Source organism: Balaenoptera musculus, chromosome 19, assembly GCF_009873245.2.
Source record: "Balaenoptera musculus isolate JJ_BM4_2016_0621 chromosome 19, mBalMus1.pri.v3, whole genome shotgun sequence".
In the NCBI taxonomy this organism is placed as follows: Eukaryota; Metazoa; Chordata; class Mammalia; order Artiodactyla; family Balaenopteridae; genus Balaenoptera; species Balaenoptera musculus.
Window position 1 is genome coordinate 24,354,674 of NC_045803.1, and position 22,118 is coordinate 24,376,791.

Here is a 22,118-nt window from a genome sequence, read left to right on the forward strand (position 1 = left end):
TTTTTAATATATCAACCTTCAATAAAGCTAAAAACATACCACTAAAATGTAATTCCAAAGGCATTTCTGGAGTCTATAAATTTTATCTTACATACTATATTAAATTTTGTATGTAAATGTTATATGCTAAGAATACACCATAAGACTTTGTTTTGTTTTCATTTTTTCTCTCACATCTGTGTACTCCTTTTAGCAGGACATCCTATTGCCTTGTTTCTAGGATACAAATGTTATATATGCTGTTTATCTTTAATGGATTTTCTTCCTATTCATCATTTGGTTCTGCAGTCTTTAGGATAGAATACTTATTCATATATTCCTTACTAAAATAAGAGTATCTCCTTTGTATAGTTCCTCTCTCTCTAGAGATCTGAAATGTCTTACTTTAGTATGACTCCTCCAAACACAGAAAGTTGTGTCCCCATTTCTAGGCAGCAGAAACTCTTATACTTATTTGTAACCTGTTCCTTGGAGATTTAGTGTTACATGAATATGTAACTACTCAACCTTCTCCTTGTAATTATCACCTAATTAGGTTTTCTGTACCTTTTGCTTTGACAAGTACATTTACTATTGACATAGGGTTTTCAGAAGATAGTGGCTCATTTATTTTTGTATCTCAGAATTTAAGCTCAGTGCCTGGCACACGGTAGCTTTCAAATAAATGCTGGTCAACCTGTTATTTGGTAGTCCCTGTACAATTTACCACTTACTGTTATTTTCTCACAGAAGCCTCCTGAAAGTCAGAGCAGTGAGCTCTTTGAGGTGTTGCTGTAAGTGGCTGTCAATAGTAATGAAATTTCTTTGAGGTCATTTCTGACAGGCCGGTGTCAGTGCTCTAAGAAAATATTTGGGTGACCATGGCAATGGAATGAAACTCTTCCCTACTGTGTTCTGAGAAAAGTCCCTCAAGAGTTGATGTTGATCTCAAATACCTAAAAACTGGAATCCTCTGTCTTTTTATGTGGCCCACTTGGACCTTGACAAGACCCCCGACACACACTGGACTTTGAGTGCTGGGAAATCAGGAGATGTTCACGATAGTCATGGTTCCTGAGAAAGCTACCCCCACTGGTAGGCCCTGGCAGCCCAGGGCTGCTTTGTCCAAGGCATCTAGGGCACAAATAATTTTCTGCCCCAACCTTCTGTCAATTATTCAGAAAGGACTGGAGGAGAGTCAAGGAAGGCACAAGGTACCAAGGCTGTTAGTGGGTAATAATCTTTTGGGTTAGAATTATATGGGGAGAAAATTACATCTTGCCTTCTCTTTGTTTTTAACTCAAGTTAGCAGTTTGCTGGCTAAATGAAAAAATTTCACTGCTTCCCATTTATTTATTTGTTTGTTTATTACATAACAGCTTTATTGAGATATAATGCGCATAATATACAGTTCGCCTATGTAAAGTATATAACTCAGTGGTTTTTAACATATTCACAAAGTTGTGCAGCCAACATCACAGTCAGTTTCAGAACATCTTCATCACCCGATAAAGAAATCCTGTACCTATTAGCAGTCACTCCCCACCTCCTTCAAAGACCCCAACCCTAGGCAATTACCAGTCTACTTTCTGTCTCTGTGAATAAGCCTATTTTGTACATTTATATAAATGGAATCATACAACATATGGTCTTACGTGACTGGTTTCTTTCACTTAGCATAATGTTTTCAAGGTTTGTCCATGTTGTAGTATTTATCTTTCACTGCTTGTTTTCTCTAGAAAATTTAGAACATCCCATTCAGAATTCCATGAGAATCTTTATTTTTGGTTAAAGTGGACATTATTATCTTTTTCTTTGTTTTGTTTAGATCATATAATGTTTATCTTTAATAAACTAATAAACTAAGAGAAAAAACTCATTTGTTCATAAATAGATTTTAAATTATTGATTACTGTGTTCCAGCAGTTGCTTACATAAGTTCTGTATTCTCTGAATACAAGATGCACTGCCTGTTGTTTATGGTGTACTGGCGTAGTCCTAATGTCTTAATTGCCAAACAGTTTTTTCATTTACATACATTTGAGTTGGATTGACATTACATAGCTGCCTGTGGGGCAAAACTGTTTCAAAGTAGAAGTACTTAGATCTAGAGTTTAAAAATAAATCTTAGAAAGCAAATGTTGTAAAAATAGTCCCTAATTAGCTGTTTATAACCATCACAATGAATTTGAGGATTTTAGAGTTTTACATACAAAGTTGAGATTTTATTATGAACTAAATCCACAGCACCTTTATTTTTCATAGGAAAGGAAATAGTTTTTATACGCCACTACTAGAGCAAAAGACTTGTAATTTTAGCTTTTACATTTAATTTCATAAGATAGTATTTTTGTTGTTTCCTTTAACCTATTATAATGTTTGTTTTCAGATAAATGCAGTGTCACTCTATCTCCTTTACCTTGTGGAAATGATTTCCTCAGGACTCCAGATTATCTATAACACTGATGAGGTATGATTTCTCCAAATTCTCTAGTACTAAATTTCATCTCTGAGAATATCTTTCTTCTTTTACTTTTTCAAACTTATTTTTAGTTGTATAAAATGGATTATTCTTAAATTCATATAGCCAGATACTGGATTTTGGCTACTCAGGCAAAAAAGTCTTTATATTTTCAATGCAAAGCACTTTAAAAATGTACAAAATATGTAACAGGTTATAAAACTTTACTCCTCTGAAGGCTGTATTTCAGGTGATCTGAAATAAAAACTTGTAACTTTCAGAAATTTTAGTAACAATGAAAATAAAATAGCATTTGCAGATTTTTTCAGAATTATTATGTCTTCTTTCATATCATTACTTTTTGTAACCCATCCTTTTAAAAGTAAAAAAATACGTTTATTATATTTTGTTATTTTTATTTGTCCAACCTCAGTAGAGTTCTTGATGCTTTCCAAAAGATAAGTACCATGTTCTTTTTCTTATTAGGGTATTTGAAAATAATTTATATGACAAAGTTGAGAAACATTTCTTTCATAGGCAATAATGCTTGAACAAACACACAGACAGACCCACGTGCTAACACATTTTGAAATATGGCCACAGATGGAGCAAAAAGCTTTCATTATTGAGATGGTCTATACAGTGAGAATTCCATCAAAGAGCAGGTATACTATATACTTATTATTTTTCTCCTGTGATCCATGCAGGGAGAACAGTTGTATCATATACTAAACACCACAGTCATCACTGAACTGCACTGAGGGTGCTGTGAAATTGGTACATGTAGTCCTGCCCTCTAGCAGTTCATAATCTTATACATTCATCCAGTTGTGCCTTTTTAATACACATAAGTAAAACCTCTTTAGAAGTGTAGCTATATAATAAAGAATCAATAATGATAAGAAGAAATTAGGACTTCCCTACTGGCGCAGTGGCTAAGAATCCGCCTGCCAATGCAGGGGACCCGGGTTCAATCCCTGGTCCAGGAAGATCCCACATGCCACAGAGCAACTGAGCCTGTGCGCCACAACTACTGAGCCTGCGCTCTAGAGCCTGTGAGCCGCAACTACTGAAGCATGCGCGCCTAGAGCCTGTGCTCCGCAACAAGAGAAGCCACTGCAATGAGAAGCCCGCGCACCGCAACAAAAAGTAGCTCCTTCTTGCCGCAAGTAGAGAGAGCCCGCGCGCAGCAATGAAGACCCAACGCAGCCAAAAATAAATAAATAAATTTATTTAAAAAAAAGAAGAAGAAACCTTTGGGACCAAAAAAGTTTTAGATATCAATTTTTTGTGTGTGTTTTGAAAAGGTGATAAGATACCTTATTTATGTTATAACCCCAGCAGGGTTTAGGGCAAAACCACATACATAGCACCTTAATATTTTTACATTGACATATGCATATTCACATAAAGTACGATAAATAAGGCAGATAATCTGATGTCAGTTATGGGTTTTGCTGACAAATGAGTTAAGAAAAAATGAGTTTCAGAGTTTGTGGGATTTTCGTATTGTAAATAAGAGATGGTAGACCTGAATACTAATTAGAGGTGGAGGGAAAAAACACATTAAACAAAGAAAAATTAAGAACTGTGGTCTAGTGCAGTTTGAGTTAGGAGAAAGAAGTCAGAGTTTGCCCCAAGTAGGGGAGATTTGAACTGGGACTAAAGGAAGGTTCATAGAAAAGTGTTTCAGTTGAAATGAGCAAGACCAAGCCCATTTGGAATCTACGGTTCCTGCCAGACTGTGGAGTAACTGGCACGCAGGCTTAGGGTGGGAAGATGATGGAGGGTTTGAATGTTAGACATGAGAATTGTGATACTGTGTCAAGATTCACAGAACCTTTTTGACAACAAAAATGGTGTGAAAAATAGCAGACCTTGGTGTCAGAATGATATGGGGGATAAAGAAGACACAGTAGCCACAGATGTGTTTCTAGACCTAGAGCATAGAAAACCAGTGGTCTTACGGTGAAAAACAGAATTGAGAAGTACTTACAAATGGTGGAAGAATTTAGAACATGGTGTTTAATGGAAAATCCAAATGGATATATTTCATAATTGGGTATAAAACAAAGGTATGGGTTATAAGTATTCAAGGGCTAGAATACCAGAATCACAGAATTGTAAATATGCATTGCAAACATAGAATGTTAATTAATTTTTTTTAGTCAAATTGTTTTCTTTTGTTGAGTTTTAAGTGTTCTTTGTATATTTTGGATAACAGTGCTTTATCAGGTGTGTCTTTTTTTTTTTTTTTTTTTTTAATTTTTATTTATTCATTTATTTATTTATTCATTCATTTATGGCTGTGTTGGGTCTTCGTTTCTGTGCGAGGGCTTTCTCTAGTTGTGGCAAGTGGGGGCCACTCTTCATCACGGTGCACGGGCCTCTCACTGTAGCGGCCTCTCTTGTTGCGGAGCACAGGCTCCAGACGTGCAGGCTCAGTAATTATGGCTCACGGGCCCATTTGCTCCGCGGCATGTGGGATCTTCCCAGACCAGGGCTCGAACCCGTGTCCCCTGCATTGGCAGGCAGATTCTCAACCACTGCGCCACCAGGGAAGCCCCAGGTGTGTCTTTTGTAAACATTTTCTCCCAATCTGTGGCTTGTTTTCTCAGTCTCTTGACATTATTTTTCACAGAGCACAAGTTTTTAATTGTATTGAAGTCCAGATTATTAATTATTTCTTTCCTAAATTGTTTCCTTGACGTTTTATCTAAAAAGGCATCTCTATACCCAAGGTCATCTAGATATTGTCCTGTGTTGTCTTCTAGGAGTTATAGTTTTGCTTTTACATTTAGGTCAATGATCCATTTTGAGTTAACTTTTGTAAAGGATATAAGTTCTCTCTCTATATTCATTTTTTTGTTTTAATGAGGATGTCCATTTGTTCCAGCACCATTTGTTGAAGAGACTGTCTTTTCTCCATTGTATTACCTTTGCTCCTTTGTTAAAGATCAGTTGACTATACTTACGGGGTTCTATTTCTGGGCTCTCTTTTCTGTTCCTTTGATCTGTTTGTTTATTTTTTTGCCAATGCCACACTGTGTTGAATACCATAGCTTTATAGTAAATCTTGAAATTGGGTAGTGTGATATCTCCAACTTAGTTCTTCTTCAAAATTGGGTTGACTATTCTGGGTCTATTGCTGCTCTGTAAAAACTTTAGAATCAGTTTGTTAATATCCATAAAATAACTTGCTGGTACTTTGGTTGGGATTATATCGAATATATAGATCAATTTGGGAAGAATTGATACCTTGACAATATTGAGTCTTCCTATTCACGAACATGAAATACCTCTCCATTTATTTAGTCCTTCTTTGATGACATTAATCAGTTTTGTAGTTTTCCTCATATAGATCTTATATATATTTCCTTAGATTTATACCTGTTTCATTTTTGGGGGTGTTAATTTTAGATTCCACTTGCTCATTGTTGATATATAGGAACGTAATTGACTTTTATATATTAAACTTGTATCCTGCAACTTGTTATATTTGGTTATTAGTTCCAGGGTTTTTTTGTTGATTGTTTTGGACTTTCTGCATAGATGATCATGTCATCTGCCACCAAAGACAGTTTCATGTTTTCCTTCCCAATCTGAATACCTTTTATTTCCTTTCCTTGCCCTATTAAATTAGCAAGGACTTCCAGTATGATCTTGAAAAGGAGTGGCAAGAAGGAACATGCTTGCCTTGTACCTGATCTTACTGAGGAAGCGTTGAGTTTCTCACCATTAAATATGATTTTAGTTGTATATATTTTGTAAATAGTCCATTTCAAGTTGAGAAAGTTCCCCTCTATTCCTAGTTTACCAAGAGTTTTTGATCATGAATCAGTATTGGATTTTGTCAAATACTTTTCTTCATCTGTTGAAATGATCATGTGATTTTTCTTTTTTAGTCTTTTGTTGTGATGTATTACAGTAATAGATTTTCTAATGTTGAATCAGCTTGGCATGCCTGAGATAAATTCTACTTGGTGTGGTATAATTCTTTTTTATACTTTTTTGGATTCAATTTTCAAATATATATATATTTTTATAAATGTATTTATTTTTATTTATTTATTTTTGGCTGCATTGGGTCTTCGTTGCTGCGTGCGGGCTTTCTCTAGTTGTGGCGAGTGGGGGCTACTCTTTTTTTTGGTGCACAGGTGTCTCCTTGCGGTGGCGTCTCTTGTTGTGGAGCCTGGGCTCTAGGTACACGGGCTTCAGTAGTTAAGGCACACGGGCTCAGTAGTTGTGGCTCGCGGGCTGTAGAGCTCAGGCTCAGTAGTTTTGGCACATGGGCTTAGTTGCTCTGCAGCATGTGGGATCTTCCCGGACTAGGGCTTGAACCCATGTCCCCTGCATTGGCAGGTGGATTCTCAACCACTCCGCCACCAGGGAAGCACAATTTGCAAATATTTTGTTGAGGATTTTTGCATCTATGTTCATGAGGGATATTGGTCTGTAGTTTTCTTATAATGTCTTTGTCTGGTTTGGGTGTTAAGGTATTGCTGGCCTCACAGAATGAGTTAGGAAGTATTCCCTCTGCTTTTATCCTTTGAAGGAGATTGTAGAGAATTGATAAAATTTCTTCGTTAAACATTTGGTAGAATTCACCAGTGAACCCATCTAGAACTGATGCTTTCTGTTTTGGAAGATCATAATTATTGATTCAATTTCTTTAATAGATACAGGTCTATTTAGATTATCTGTTTCTTTTTTTGTTGGTTTTGTTGTATTGTGGCTCTCAAGGACTTGGTCTATTTCATCTGGGTTATCAAATTTATGGACATAGAGTTACTCTTCCTATTCCTTTATTTTACTCTTAATTGCCACGGGAAATGTAGTGATGTCCCCTCTTTTGTTTATGTTAATAGTAATTTGTGTCCTCTCTCTTTTTTTCCTTAGTTAGCATAGCTAGAAGCTTATTTATTTTATTTTCAAAGAACCAGCTTTTGGTTTCATTGTTTTTGTCTCTTAAATTCCTGTTTTCAATTTCATTGGTTTCTGTTCTAATTCTTATTATTTCTTTACTTATTCTTACTTCGGATTTAATTTGCTCTTTTTCTAGTTTTCTAAAGTAGAAACTTAGAATATTGATTTTAGATCTCTTCTTTTTTAATATATGCATTCAGTGCTATAAATTTCCCTTTCACACTGCTTTCACTGCATCCCTAAAATTTTGAAAAGCTGTTTCATTTCTTTTTTTTTTTTTTTGACCCATATAGTATTACTATTATGTTGTTCAATCTTCATGTTTGGGGATTTTCCAGTTGTCTTTCTGTTATTGATGTCTAGTTTAATCATTTGTGGACTGAGAGCAGACATTGTATGATTTATATCTTTTTACATTTGTTAAGGTGTGGTTTTGACCCAGAATGTGGTCTGTATTTGTGAGTGTTCCATGTAAGCTTGAGAAGCACATATATTCTGCTGTTCTGCAGTGAAATAGTCTGTGAATGTCCTTTATATCCAGTTGATTCATGATGTCATTGAGTTCAACTATATCCTTACTGATTTTCTGCCTGCTGGATCTGTTTCTTATAGAGAGGTGTTGAAGTCTTAAACTCTGATAGAGAATTCATCTGTTTCTCTTTCCAATTCTATTGCTTTTTTTCCTCACAATTTGATGTTGTTAGGCATATACATGTTAAAGATTGTTATGTCTTCTTAGAGAATCAACTCCTTTATTATTATGTAATGCCCTTCTTTATCCCTAATAACTTTCCTTCCTTTGAAGTCTGCTCTGTTTGAAATTAAATAGCTATTTCAGCTTTCTCGTCTGGTGATTAGTGTTAGCATAGTATATTTTTCACCATTTATTTATTTGAAATCTATATGTGTCTTTATAGTGAAAGTGGGTTTGTTATAGACAACATATAGTTAGGTCATGGTTTTTGATCCACTCTAACAATCTCTGTCTTTTAATAGGTACATTTGGAACATTGACATTCAGAGTGATTATTGATATAGTTGGATTACTATCTGCTATATTGGTTACTGTTTTCTATTTGTTGCCCTTATTGTTTGTCTATTTTTGTCTTCCACTCTTTTTTTCCCTTTGCTCTAATTGAGTTTTTTATATGATTCTGTTTCTCTCCTTTTTTAGCATATCATTTACATTTCATTTTTTTCCTACTTCTTTTACTTGTTGCCCTGGAGTTTGCAATATACTTTTACAACAAATAAGTCCACTGTCAAATAACACTATACTACTTCACACATAGTGTGAGTACTTTATAATAACAAAATAATCCTAATTCCTTCCTCTTATCCCTTGTATCTTTGCTGTCATTTATTTTATTTATATATAAGCATACATAAACATATACACACGTAAGATATAGTCATAAACATAATCAGTTATCAATACATTGTTGCTATTATTTTGCTATGATTAGGCAGTATTTATTTATTTATTTACTGGGTGAAGTAGAAAAGAATAGCTTTATTGCTTTGCCAGGCAAAGGGGGCCACAGCGGGCTAATGCCCTCAAAACTGTGTGTACCTACCTGGAGGAGGTAGTGAGGAGTTTTAGAGGAACGGTTCAAAGAGGGCGTGATCAGCTCATGGACCTAGGCAGTCTTTTAGTTAGCCTTCTATAATCCTACGATTAGGTCTCAGTCTGTTAGTTAGCCTGTGCCTCTGGACTATGAACTTCATAAGTGTTTTCAGTTTTTTTCTCTCCCCTTAGGTAGGGCAGGATGGCTCTGGTAGGCTGGAATTGAAAATTTCTGTTCCCCATGTGGAAGGTTAGAGCTGGCTGGAATTGGGTATTTCCCTTCCCGAGTCAGTTAGGCTCTGAAAATAGCCCAGCAGGTCTGGCTTTGATTAACTAGTTTCCTCTAAGGGGAGACCCTCTTAAGAAAAACAGAATGTTTCAATGTATTTCAAAATGGTTACTTTTCCCCTCTCCTTGCTGGAAGCCACAGGGGATTTTCCTAGGATATTTTCTGTGGGAGCCTGGCTGAGCTCTTGGAGGTAAATCTCACAATATTGTGGGGACCACATTGTGACTGTGTCACCCTGGACTTTTTAACTTTCAAGAGTTTTTAAGTGAGCCTCTAACAATTTGTCAGTTACAGTTCAGGTTTTAACTACCCCATCACTGATACCCTAGGTGGTTTCTGCTCATGAGTCTATGCTCTAGGGAGCCATAACTGTTTCTGCCTGTGGATCTCTCCAGTCTTGGGACAGCAGTTTGCTCTGTGTCCTCCCCTCTCTCATGGATCCAAGAAGAGTTAAAAAGCTTTTTATTTGTTAGGATGAAGTGGAATGGCAATTTCTAAACTCCTTTTTTGCGGAACTGGAACGTAAGTGGTATTTTAGTTTTACTTATGGGGCTTATTAGCCAAAAATACCTTCTTGGCCAACTATTACACCATTCATGCAGCCTGAGCAGACTGCCTCACTTGGGCCCAGCCCTGGTCCTAAAGTCCTCCTAAGAGGGGGAAGAAGCAAGTATATGGACTATATACTTAAGAAGTTTGTCATAAGAAGAAGGATTTAGATGGTTTCAAATCTTTTAACTTGGAGACCTGACAAGTATAAAGTATTTCCTGTAAGTTTTATAGAATCTAAATAACTCTAAAGACCATGGAAAAGCTGAAGACATCAGGTTTTATGAAATTACACCAGGATTTTTATATAGGCAGGTTTTCCTTAGGGAAATAGGTAAGGTAACAAGAAATTGGGAAAGCTGGGAAGACCCTCCCTGATATTTGAAGTAAAAAAAAGTTTACTGGAGGTGTGTACTGCTCCACTCTTTGGTGGAGAAGTGACAGGATAGGTTTGTGTTTTATGAAAACCTAGAATGCTCTGTTATATTTCTGTGAGGCCCCAACACCCTAATTGCTTTTTCCTTCACTGAAATGCGTGAGCTGTTCTTGGCTCTGAGGGCAGATATCTGTATGTTGGGATTGAGAATGAAAAGGTCAGGGATTCAGCTGCCTCAGCCATTCATCATTTGTGAGAGAACGTATGTAGACTGCTTCCTGGTCAACTCTTGATCAATGTATTTGTTAACTCTGGGCTTAGAGACTTGCTAGAGACCCTAGAGAGCAAGGAAGAATCATTTTAAGAGGCTGTGTTTTCCTCTGCTCTGATTTCTCAACCAATTCTTCCCTACTGCTTTCTCTTTTTCTATAATTTCTCAAAGTTTCTAGTCTACTGGTGGAACTTTACCTTGGTTTTTAGTGTTATTATGTGTCATTCTTAAGAATATATACATTAAATTAATTAGGTGTGTAGGGTGGAGGTCGGGGAATATGTATTGCCACTTTAGGGGATAGCGAGACGAAGGGTAGACAAGATGCACATATTCAGTATGCAGTATTGAACCAAACATGATGACTAAATTAAAAACCCTGTAATTAGGACCAGTAGCCCACATAAGATATTGTTTTTATTAAAATGAATAAACTTTTATTAAGTAAGAACTGACCGTAATCTTTGCTTTCCATAGTTACTATTGAAAGTATAAATTTAATCAAATGTTTGAAATCTTTACATGAAAGCTGTGATTCCTGGCCTATTGGTTGGGCCCATCTCCAACTGTAAGCTTTAAGTGTATAAAAATGGGTACCTATAGCTATAGAAAAGGCAGGAGGAAGATCAGATTCCATGAGTAATAAACTCAAGACTCTAGGTTGACCTAACATGAGACTGACTCATTTTAGAACTGAAAAATACCTTTTTATCTCCAAAGTGTTAGACTTCTTTAACATTTGACATTTTAGATTCCAAATATTATTATCTGGTATAAAACAGTGCTTTATATTTTTCTTAATTCTTAAGATGCACAGCCCTCATGAACCATAATGCTGATAGATCCATCATTGAAGAATTATAGTTGGAACATGGACAGGATTTAAATTTTATTTCTGTACTGTTTATATTAGGTTCTCACTTTAGGCTTTATATTAGAAAAACCGGATATAAGAGCGTATTCATAGTAATGTAATAATCACAAAAATTTCAGCATGTTAAAAAAGTGTTGGTAGGCAAATACATTTTTTTTTTTTTTTGGCAAATACATTTTGAATTTCAAATCCAAATTTTCAAATATCTGATTGTTCTTATCAATATCTAAAGGTCCTGTTATTTCACGTGTCCTTATGTTTCATCTCTTTTCTTTTAGGTCTCTTTTATTCAGAACCTTGTATTTTGTGTGGAAAGAGTTTACCGTGTGCCTGACTTTGGTGTCTGGGAAAGAGGAAGCAAATATAATAATGGCAGCACAGAGCTGCATTCGAGGTAATTTGCTGATTTCTGAGTGTTTGTTTGTTTGTTTTAATTTAAATGTGTGGAGCATGAATAAAAATCAAAGAACTAGATTGGAACTCTGGTTTCTATGTAATTTTCATCTCCTTTTTTTCTATATGTGATTCAGATGAAATTCACTTAAAATTAAAGGAAGAGCCTGCTCTCAGTGCCCATCAACAGATACAGGAAAAGAGCAGGGTGTCTTTCCCAGCTTCCCAAGGTGTCAGTACATGCATATCAGTATCCAGTCCAAGGCTTGGCCTTTCTGCTCAACCAAGTCATTTTCTTTTTCCTCTTTGAAATGACACTGTTTGAAAGATCAAGTACATTAAAATTGCCAAACAGCAATTGTGTATGCGTTGCATGTAAAATTCCCTTTCGTGTTATAGAGCTGATTTTTATCATAACAAGAGATACTCATACCCTTTATATTTTGTTTAACTAAAAAATGCAGCTCAATTAGTCCTATCCATTTCGCAGTAAAAGATTGAAGAACCTAAATGTTATCAGCTATAGGTCAGTTTAGTCTCTTTATTGAGACTTGAAGAAACAGTTTAGGAAACACTGGTTAAGAGGAATCTGCAGCTCTGTACTTTTTTGGATAGAAGGACTAATTACACACAAAAAATTAAGCTGATATAAGATATTAGTAAACTAAAAACTGGCTCCAGATCACTAGCTGTATAAGGTCTGTGTGCCTCAGTTTCCTGATTTATAAAATGGAGATAGTAATGTACTCTACTTTATAAAGTTGTTGTAATGATTGAGTTAGTATATATAAAGCATTTGAACACCTGGCATAAGTAACCACTGAAATGTAAGTATACTCACATATTTAAGAATATTTTAATAACAAAGATTGAAACAAAAAGGATTTTTCATTTAACTCCAGACAGCTAACATACAAACTTTTCTATAAGTTTTATGATTCATATGAGGCATTTTTATAGTACAGAGTAGAATAAATAGCAATATGTAAGGAAGACAGTAGAGGAGAGAAATAGTTTGTGGTACAGTTCAATTCAGACATTAAACAAATTCTGGCAAATACTAAAAATAGGAAGATAACATTATATTTCAGCTATAAGTTCTCAACATTCCAGATTATCAGTCAAATTCAAGACAGAAAGTTTATATGATTGGAAAAGGTGATTTTTTTAAATTTACCTTTTCAGTATTTATGATTTATCGGGCCCCTTTTCTGCTTTTTAATAAGTATTTAATATATGCCAGTGTGGTCCCACTGACATTATTTTCAGTATAAAATATTTGGAGTAGGGTTTTTCCTATTTATAAAAATTGTAGTAAACTCAGAAAGAACCTTGGGTAAAAGTTACCATTAACCCTAGAAAGTGAGGGTATTGAGAGGTCCCTAGTGAAAAAAACAGAGGCTCCAACATGTTTTCCTGTAACTGAGGTGCCATCTTTAAATTGAATCATTAAGAATTTTATTTCAAGGCTTAGAAGATCATTAAGTGATGTTCTTTGCTACCTTTTCCATGCAAAATTAATCTTAATTGTAGCAGGCCCGTTTTATTCAAATGGATGGGAAATGAAGTTTGCCATTTAGCTTTGGATGATGGGTTTTATACATTTAGCATTCATCTTCTAATTTTCCATGGTAGAACACTTAAAAGAACTTCAAACCTTTTTTTTCCCCAAATGCTTCTTAGCTCAGATATCCACAGGCCAATTTTAGATATGTCACCTCTGCTGCCAAAATGGTCTGTTTTGAAACTACAGGAGACCTGAGCCCTATGGCACTCACGGATGCTGCAGTGATGGCAGCAGTGGTGGGAGACCAATATCTTTCTTTTTTTTTTTTAACATCTTTATTGGAGTATAATTGCTTTACATTGTTGTGTTAGTTGCTGCTGTATAACAAAGTGAATCAGCTATATGTATACATATGTCCCCATATCCTCTCCCTCTTGCATCTCCCTCCCACCCTCCCTATCCCACCCCTCTAGGTGGTCACAAAGCTCCGAGCTGATCTCCCTGTGCTATGCAGCTGCTTCCCACTAGCTATTTTACATTTGGTAGTGTATATATGTCAGTGCCACTCTCTGACTTCGTCCCAGCTTACCCTTCCCCCTCCCCATGTCCTCAAGTCCATTCTCTATGTCTGCATCTTTATTCTTGTCCTGCCCCTAGGTTCATCAGAACCATTTTTTTTTTATGATCCCATGGTTGAACAACCTTTCCTTTGATTATGATTTGCTGCTTAAATTTTAGGTTTCTAACTGAAAAAAGATTGCTTAATTAAAAAAAACCTCTTGATTAAGAATTCTCATTTTCTTTGTTCAGTAACTTTTCCCTTGAGTCTTTTTTTTTTTTAGATTCCATATATATGTGCTAGCATACGGTATTTGTTTTTCTCTTTCTGACTTACTTCACTCTGTATGACAGACTCTAGGACCATCCACCTCACTACAAATAACTCAATTTCATTTCTTTTTATGGCTGAGTAATATTCCATTGTATATACGTGCCACATCTTCTTTCTCCATTCATCTGTCGATGGATACTTAGGTTGCTTCCATGTCCTGGCTATTGTAAATAGAGCTGCAATGACCATTGTGGTACATGACTCTTTGTGAATTATGGTTTTCTCAGAGTATATGCCCAGCAGTGGGATTGCTGGGTCATATGGTAGTTCTATTTTTAGTTTTTTAAGGAACCTCCATACTGTTCTCCATAGTGGCTGTATCAATTTACATTCCCACCAACAGTGCAAGAGGGTTCCCTTTTCTGCACACCCTCTCCAGCATTTATTGTTTGTAGATTTCTTGATGATGGCCATTCTGACTGATGTGAGGTGATACCTCATTGTAGTTTTCATTTGCATTTCTCTAATGATTAGTGATGTTGAGCATCCTTTCCTGTGTTCGTTGGCAATCTGTTCTGTGCTTATGCCCAGGGAGTAGAATGTAGAGCCACTATCAGTAAGGGATTAAGTCACACCTCTTAGTCTGTTGTTGTAAGACATCCCAGAACTATCTGTGCCTAGTTGGATCTGACCCAAGGATTGCTTAAGGCAATATCCTTGTTATATCCTTAAGCTGTTCTCATAATTTTAGAAAGCCGGAAATAAAACATAGTAATTCTTGCTGTAAGTACTCATACTGCCCTTTGCCCTCTAACTTTCTTTGCCATTCTCCATCTCTGCCATGCAATCCTTCTTAGCAGGAATCAGAGAGAGCACAATCTGACTATCGCCTTGATGCTCACTAAGGCCTTGTGCTCACTGGCTTGGTAAATGTCCCTTTTTCTTTTGCCACGGTGTGCACATCCCTTCTAAACTGCATGTTGATCAAAGAAGATTACTCCCCCCGGGCCCCCAAAACACATACACATAGTATTCCTTTTTTTTTTTAGTAAATTTATTTATTTTATTTATATATTTTTGGCTGTTTTGGGTCTTTGTTGCTGTGCTTTGGCTTTCTCTAGTTATGGCGAGCGGGGGCTACTCTTTGTTGTGGTGCGCGGGCTTCTCACTGCAGTGGCTTCTCTTGTTGTGGAGCACGGACTCTAGGTGCGCGGGCTTTAGAGTGCAGGCTCCGTAGTTGTGGCGCACGCCCTTAGTTGCTTCGTGACGTGTGGGATCTTCCCGGACCAGGTATCAAACCCATGTCCCCTGTGTTGGCAGGTGGATTCTTAACCAGTGTGCCACCAGGGAAGTCTCTACACATAGTATTCTGAGGATAGAGGCTCTCTCTTCAACATCCATGCTCAGTGGTCCTCTAATAATTGCAATCTGTAGCACTGTACAGTTACAGAATAATTTTTATTTAGGCCAAGCAGGAAACATTACTACCTTTTATACAGGAGGAAGCTAAAGTTTAGAAGGTTTTATAATTTCCTCCCCTCCACTCCTTAAATGATACAAATCAAAAGGGAGTAGAGCTAGAACTGAATTCCAGGTGGTTGGCCTCTAAATCCAATGTTATTTTTACTGTATCACGTTGTAATTTAAAGTCTGAAAAAGTTTTCCTAAGGTTTGAAAGAACAGCAGGGTGTACAATCTTGGGGACATGTTGCTAAGTTTCAGGGATATCTTTGCTTAGCAATCAGTAAAGCTTGATTCAGCATAATGCTTTTGTCAGTCCCTTCCTGATTCTACTGTTTTCAGCCCCAGGTTTGCTGGTATCTCTTTTAGTCCAAATTCTTGAATTATTTAGCATTTCTTAGATAAACTTCAGAATTTTTTTCTAAAAAGTGATCTCATTACATTTAACCAACACCATTCTTGCAGCAGCCTCACCCTTTTCAGGGATTTGGTAAAAGAGTCCATTGCTCTAAGTTCAGTATAACTCTAAATGTTTCCTAAGTAACCATTCGCTGCTCTCCTGATTTTTCTGTTGACTTAACTTTCCTCAAGCAACATGCTCCTTTTAGTTTCTCCTAGGGTGTCTGGAACTATTTCAAATAATTCTCCTTTTTTCTTCTGTTCATTCTCTAAGTCTTTTAATAAATTGCCTTACATTTAAAAATCTTATATTATTTGATTTAATTGCATTTTCCTTCATATGTTCTTTTGGTACCTATTTATTATAACACTAATTCTTAATCCCCAGAGTTACATATCCAGGTAGTCCTCTTAGCTGCTCCAAGTTTAATTCAAGTTTTTAATTTTAATATTTTCCCTTCCTCATTTATGTAAGGATATTTCTACTCCTTGGGGCTATCTTTAAACCCTTTAAACCAAAACTCTGTTTTGGAGAAGAGATGAGTCTTCTATAAAATGTGAATTGAATCCCAAACCTAACTTTGAATTTTTTGGCTATTGGGAAACAAAAAGGAAAGCTGTAAAAACTTAGTAGTAATTTAGTAATATATGCCCAAATGGAAAGATTATTGGTTTTTTTGTGTGTGTGGTTTTTTTTTTTCTGTTTTACGGTTTTATGTTCTGTTCTCTAGGCTTTTCCAATGAGGAAAGCTATCACTAAACTATCAGATAAGTAACCACATAGCTCTACTTTACTCAGTTTAAGATGCTTTTAGTGATCATTTTATTTCATACAGTGCTTGTTATTTAAAGTAACTACTTAGTCTCCTTAAGTCATTTTTGATGTTCCAGTCATTGAGCTATGATACAAGCAGCTATCCATCCATTCTGCTTCATTTTATGTATTTTTTCTGTACTGAGCAATTCATGAACACCCATTAAAACTATAGTACTGTAAAGTCCTTTTTCTTTCAGAAAATATGATTGGATAGCTTAGGGAGTTAAAGCATAATGTTAATGAATAGGAAATTGTAAATTTTGTTTCCATGCTTGCCAGTTAATTTTTTGGATTCCATGGTGGGTTTTAAATCACCTAGTCCAAACCCATCATCTTTTCTAGGAAAGCTTTCATTTATGCAATAAATAACTTTATTACAAACTATCTCCCAGGTAAACTTCACTTTATTTTAGTTCCCGTAAGTAAGTGTTGAGGTAATGCCTTGCAAGAATCAAATTGGTGAATGTTCTGTTGGTAACAGTCACCTGATATTAATATGTGCATTAACTAATCATGGAATAATTTTCTGATAATGTCTTGTGCCAGTAAAATACTTCTAATTCTTACAACATACATATTATATTTGCCAATAAATGTAAGATCACAATAGGAGTGTGCTTCTGTTTCTAAATAGCTTGCTGTTGCCAGAATTTTAAATAACCAGTAAATAATAAATTAACATTTTTGAATTTCAATTAAGTCCAATTGTTCAACCAATTGCATTGGGATAAAAATGGTAAGAATTTGACCTTTTCTATAGTCCAGGTACAGTGTTTCTTTCTTTTGTAATGCTTTATTTAGAAGACAGTTTCCAAATTCATCCCTTAGCTGTCTTTTTGCATCATTTTTAAACATAGAACCTTGGACTGGCTATATTATGTATCTCCTCCAGTACAGAATTTTTTATGTATTTGCCTTTTGAATAAGTTATTTTCTCTCACTTCTCAAAATACTGTGAATAGTCTTAATAACACATACACCTCACACTGTAAGTGGAAGTTTTCTGGTATTACTAGGTTAAATGCCTGTAAGCGTTGGTGCACTGGGGGCTAATGGAGACTCCTAGGGCATTGGGGACACATCCTTAAGCAAAAAAACCAGTCGGCAGTGAATGTTTTTGCATGCATTGTCAGAACATATGACTCCTATGGGCTCTTCTAACTCTTAGGTTCTGAGAATTTAGAATTCTTATGCAGGTACTGTTTGGTTTCCATTTGAAGTATGCAAGGATAGGTATGATTGTGCTGGGTGCATGTGCAGTTAGGAAGCTGCCTTAGGTTCTTAACTGGTTACCTATTATTTCAAGTAAACAACCCCAAACTTAGAAGCATAAAACAACAACAATCTTTTATTATTGTTAACTCTCATGGTTCAGAGGGTTGACTAGCCTAAGCTAGGGTGCTTAGGGTCTCATATGTTTGCCATCAGTTGTGGCTGGGGCTAGAGTCAACTTTGAAGGCTTCCTCACTCAGGTATCAGAGTGTTGACTGGGACTTTGGCAGGAGCTGTCTGCCAGAAGACCTGTGTGAAGTTTTTCCATATAGTTTGCTCACAGCATGGTGGCTAGGTTCCAAGGTTCAGTGTCTCAGAACCCACAGGCCAGGTGGGAGCTGTATTTCTTTTTATGACCTAGCCTCGGAAATCATGCAGCATAACTTTCACCACATCCTGTTTGTTAAGAGTCAGTAAGACCAGGCTATATTCTAGTGAGTGGAATTAGGCTCCACCTTGTGATGGGAGAAGTGTCAAAGATTTCGAAGACGTGTTTTGTTTTTTTTTTAAACATCTTTATTGGAGTATAATTGCTTTACAATGTCGTGTTAGTTTCTGCTGTATAACAAAGTGAATCAGCTATACGTATACATATATATCCCCATATCCCCTCCCTCCCACCCTCCCTATCCCACCCCTCTAGGTGGTCACAAAGCACCGAGCTGATCTCCCTGTGCTATGCAGCAGCTTCCCACTAGCCATCCATTTTACATTTGGTAGTGTATATATGTCAGTGCTAATCTCTCACTTCGTCCCATTTTACCCTTCCCCCTCCCCGTGTCCTCAATGCAGACGTGTGTTAAACCACCACATATTCTTCATTTGGACTTTATTCCTCCTTGTCATTTCTCTAAAGTGACTTTGGCTATAAAAAGAGACTGTGACCCTTGTCTTAAGTATACTAGCAGTACCACGTGAATTGTTATGGAATTTGTTTAACCTGTGGAAGCATCAGGTACTTCTTCAGGCAGTGAAATGCTAGACAGCAGATTTGAGGCAGTAGGGCAGTATCTTAATCCCAGATTATTGGCTCAGTTCTTCTTGAGAACCAGGGTAAAATGATCTGCATAGATTCTAGAAGGGAAGAGAGTTTTCACCAAAGAGAAAGTAAGGATGCATTTGAAAGCCACTTACACTTCATCTCTCAGGGCTTAGTTTCCTCATTTTAAAAGTAGAGGGAATAAACAAAAATGCAAGACTTGTACATCAGAAACTATAAAATATTATTGAAAAAAATTAAAGAAGACCTACAAGAATGGAAAGATACCCTGTGTTCAATGTACTCTTTATCAAAAATCTGTCTTTTTTGTAGAAATTGACAAAACTGATCCTAAAATTTATATGGAAATGCAAGGGACCCAGAATAGCCAAAACAACCTTGAAGAACAAAGTTGGAGGAGTCACACTTTACAACTTCAAAATTTACTACAATAATGAGCTTACTGTAGTTACAGTAATCTGCTACAATACTTAAAAAGTGTGGTACTGGTATAACAACAGATATAGAGATCAGTGCAGTAGAATTAATGATCTAGAAATAAACCCATCTATGGTCAGTTGATTTTGACAAAGGTACAAAGATAATCTATAGAGAAAAGAGTAGTCTTTTCAACAAATGGTGCTGGGACAACTGGATAGCCATATGTAAAGGAATGAATTTGGATCCCTACTTCATATCATGTACAAAAATGAACTGGAAATGGATCAATGACCGGTAGTAAGAGCTAAAAGTATAAGACTCTTAGAAGAAAATGTAGTTGTAGATTATTGTGACCTTGGGTTAGACAAGGTCACACCTTAGCTATGACACCTAAAGCACAAGTAACCAAAAAAAAAAAAAAATTTTTTTTTTATATGTTTTTGTGTGAACAAAAGTTTTCATTTATCTGGGATAACTGCCCAGTAGTTCATTTGGTGGGTAGTTGCATGTTTAGATTTTTAAAACCCTGCAAGCCTGTTTTTTAGAGTTCCTATATTGCTTTACATTCCTACCAGCACTGTATGAGTAATGTAATTTCTCTGCATCTTTGCCAGCATTTGGTGTTATCACTATTTTTTGTTTTAGTTACTCTGATTGGTTTGTAGTGATATCTTATTGTGGTTTTAATATGCATTTCCTAATGGATTATGATGTTGGATCTTTGCATGTGCTTATATACCATCTGCATATCCTCTTCAGCAAAATGTCTCATGTCTTTTGCTCATTTTCTAATTGGATTGTTTTTTATTGTTGATTTTTGAGAGTTCTTTATATAATTCTTGATACTAGTCCTTTGTCAGTTCTTTGTTTTGCAAATATATCCTCCCAGTCTGTAGCTTGTTTTTTTGTTAGTGCAAAACTTTTATGAAATCCATTTTATCAATTTTTCCCTTCATGGATTGGGCTTTTGGTGTAAAGTCTGACAACTCTTTGCCTAACCCTTGATTCTGATGATTTTCTCTGATGGCTTGTTTTGCAAAAGTTATATAGTGTTATGTCTTATACTTAAGTTCATGATCTATTTTGAGTTAACTTTGTATAAGGTGTGATGAGACTTAGGTTGAAGTTCTTTTATTTTTTTTTTCATATGAATGTCCAATTGCTTCAACATTATTTGCATTTGTTGAAAAGGCCATCTTTCCTCCATTGAAATGCCTTTGTGCTGTGTTAAAAATAAAGTGGACATATTTGTATTGGTCTATTTCTGGGTTCTATGTATCTATTCCTCTGCTAATACCACTGATATGATCATGTCAATTTTATTCTTTAGCCTACTAATATGGTGTATTATATTGATTGATTTTTGATTATCAAACTGGCCTTGCATCCCTAAAATAAACCTCACTTGGTCAGTTATGGTGGTAATTCATTTCACATATTGCTAAATTCCGTTTGCTAATTTTTTGAAAAAGGATTTTAATGTCTGTATTCATGAGAGATACTGGTCTATAGTTTTCTTTTTGTGTATTGTCTTTGGTTTGTTTTGGTATCAGGTTAATGCTAGATTCATAAAATGAACTCTGAAGTGTTTTTTTCCCTCTATTTTCTGTAAGAGATTGTGTAGAATTGGTGTCAATTTTTCTTTAAATGTTTGGTAGATTTCTTCAATGAAATCATCTAGGTATGCAGATTTCTTTTTTGACCATTTGAAAATTATGGATTCAATTTCCTTAATAGTTGCAGGGCTATTCAAATTATTTCATATCGGGTGAGTAGTGATAGTTTGTGCTTTTCCAGGAATTGATTCATTCCTTCTAAGCTATGTGCATCAAATTGTTCAGAGTATTTTCTCATTATGCTTTTGATGTCTGCAGTGTCTGTAGTGATATCTCCTGTATTATGCCTAATATTGGTCATGCGTGTTTTGTGTTATTTCTTTGTTAGTCTTTCTAGAGGTGTCAATTTTCTTTAACTCTTTAAAGAATCAGGTGTTTGTTTCATTCATTTTTTCTGTTTTCTGTGTTGAATGTCATTGATTTCTGCTGTTATCTATGTTATTTCCTTCTGTTTGCTTCAGGTTTATTTTGCTCTTTTTCTAGCTTCATTACATTGGGCTTAGATAATTGATTTGAGGCTTTTCTCTTTGCTAATATATACATTTAGTGCTGTTAATTTCCCTCTCAGCACTTTAGTTATACTACATAAATTTTGATGTTATATTTTCATTTTCATTCAGTTCAGACTATTTTTTTATTTCACTTGAAACTTCCTCTTTGGTTCATGTGGATTATGTAGACAGGTGTGTATCGTTTTCTTTACAAGTGTTGGGAGATGTTCCTGTTGTTGTCCTATTATTGGTTCTAGTTTGATGCCATTGTGGTTAGAGAACACAGTATAATTTCAGTTCTTTTATAGTCTTGAGATTCTGTTTATGGCCAAGGTATGATCTCTTGGTATATGTAGGTGGGCACTGGAAAAAATATATATACTCTTGTTATATAGAATTGTATTAGTTGATTTGTGCTACTATAACAAAGTACGATAGACTGGGTAGCTTAAACGACAGGAATTTATTTATTATAGTTCTGGAGACTAGAGTATCCTAGAGTATCCAAGATCAAGTTGCCAGCCATTTCTGTTCTCTGGTGAGGACTTTCTTCTGATTTGCAGATGGTCACCTTCTTGCCATGTCCTCTCATGGCAGAGAGGGAGAGAGAAAGCAAGC

The 22,118-nt window shown here is 35.8% G+C and overlaps 1 protein-coding gene across 4 annotated transcripts in view; it reads left to right on the top strand.

The window, feature by feature from the left end:
- PHKB (phosphorylase kinase regulatory subunit beta) overlaps positions 1-22,118 on the top strand; it is a 199,119-nt gene that overhangs the window by 49,504 nt on the left and 127,497 nt on the right. For all 4 annotated transcript variants that reach the window (XM_036832518.1, XM_036832517.1, XM_036832520.1 and 1 more), the window contains 2 exons: positions 2,369-2,449; positions 11,571-11,686. In XM_036832518.1, coding sequence (XP_036688413.1) covers positions 2,369-2,449; positions 11,571-11,686 — 197 coding nt within the window. The remainder of the gene's footprint in view (positions 1-2,368; positions 2,450-11,570; positions 11,687-22,118) is intronic.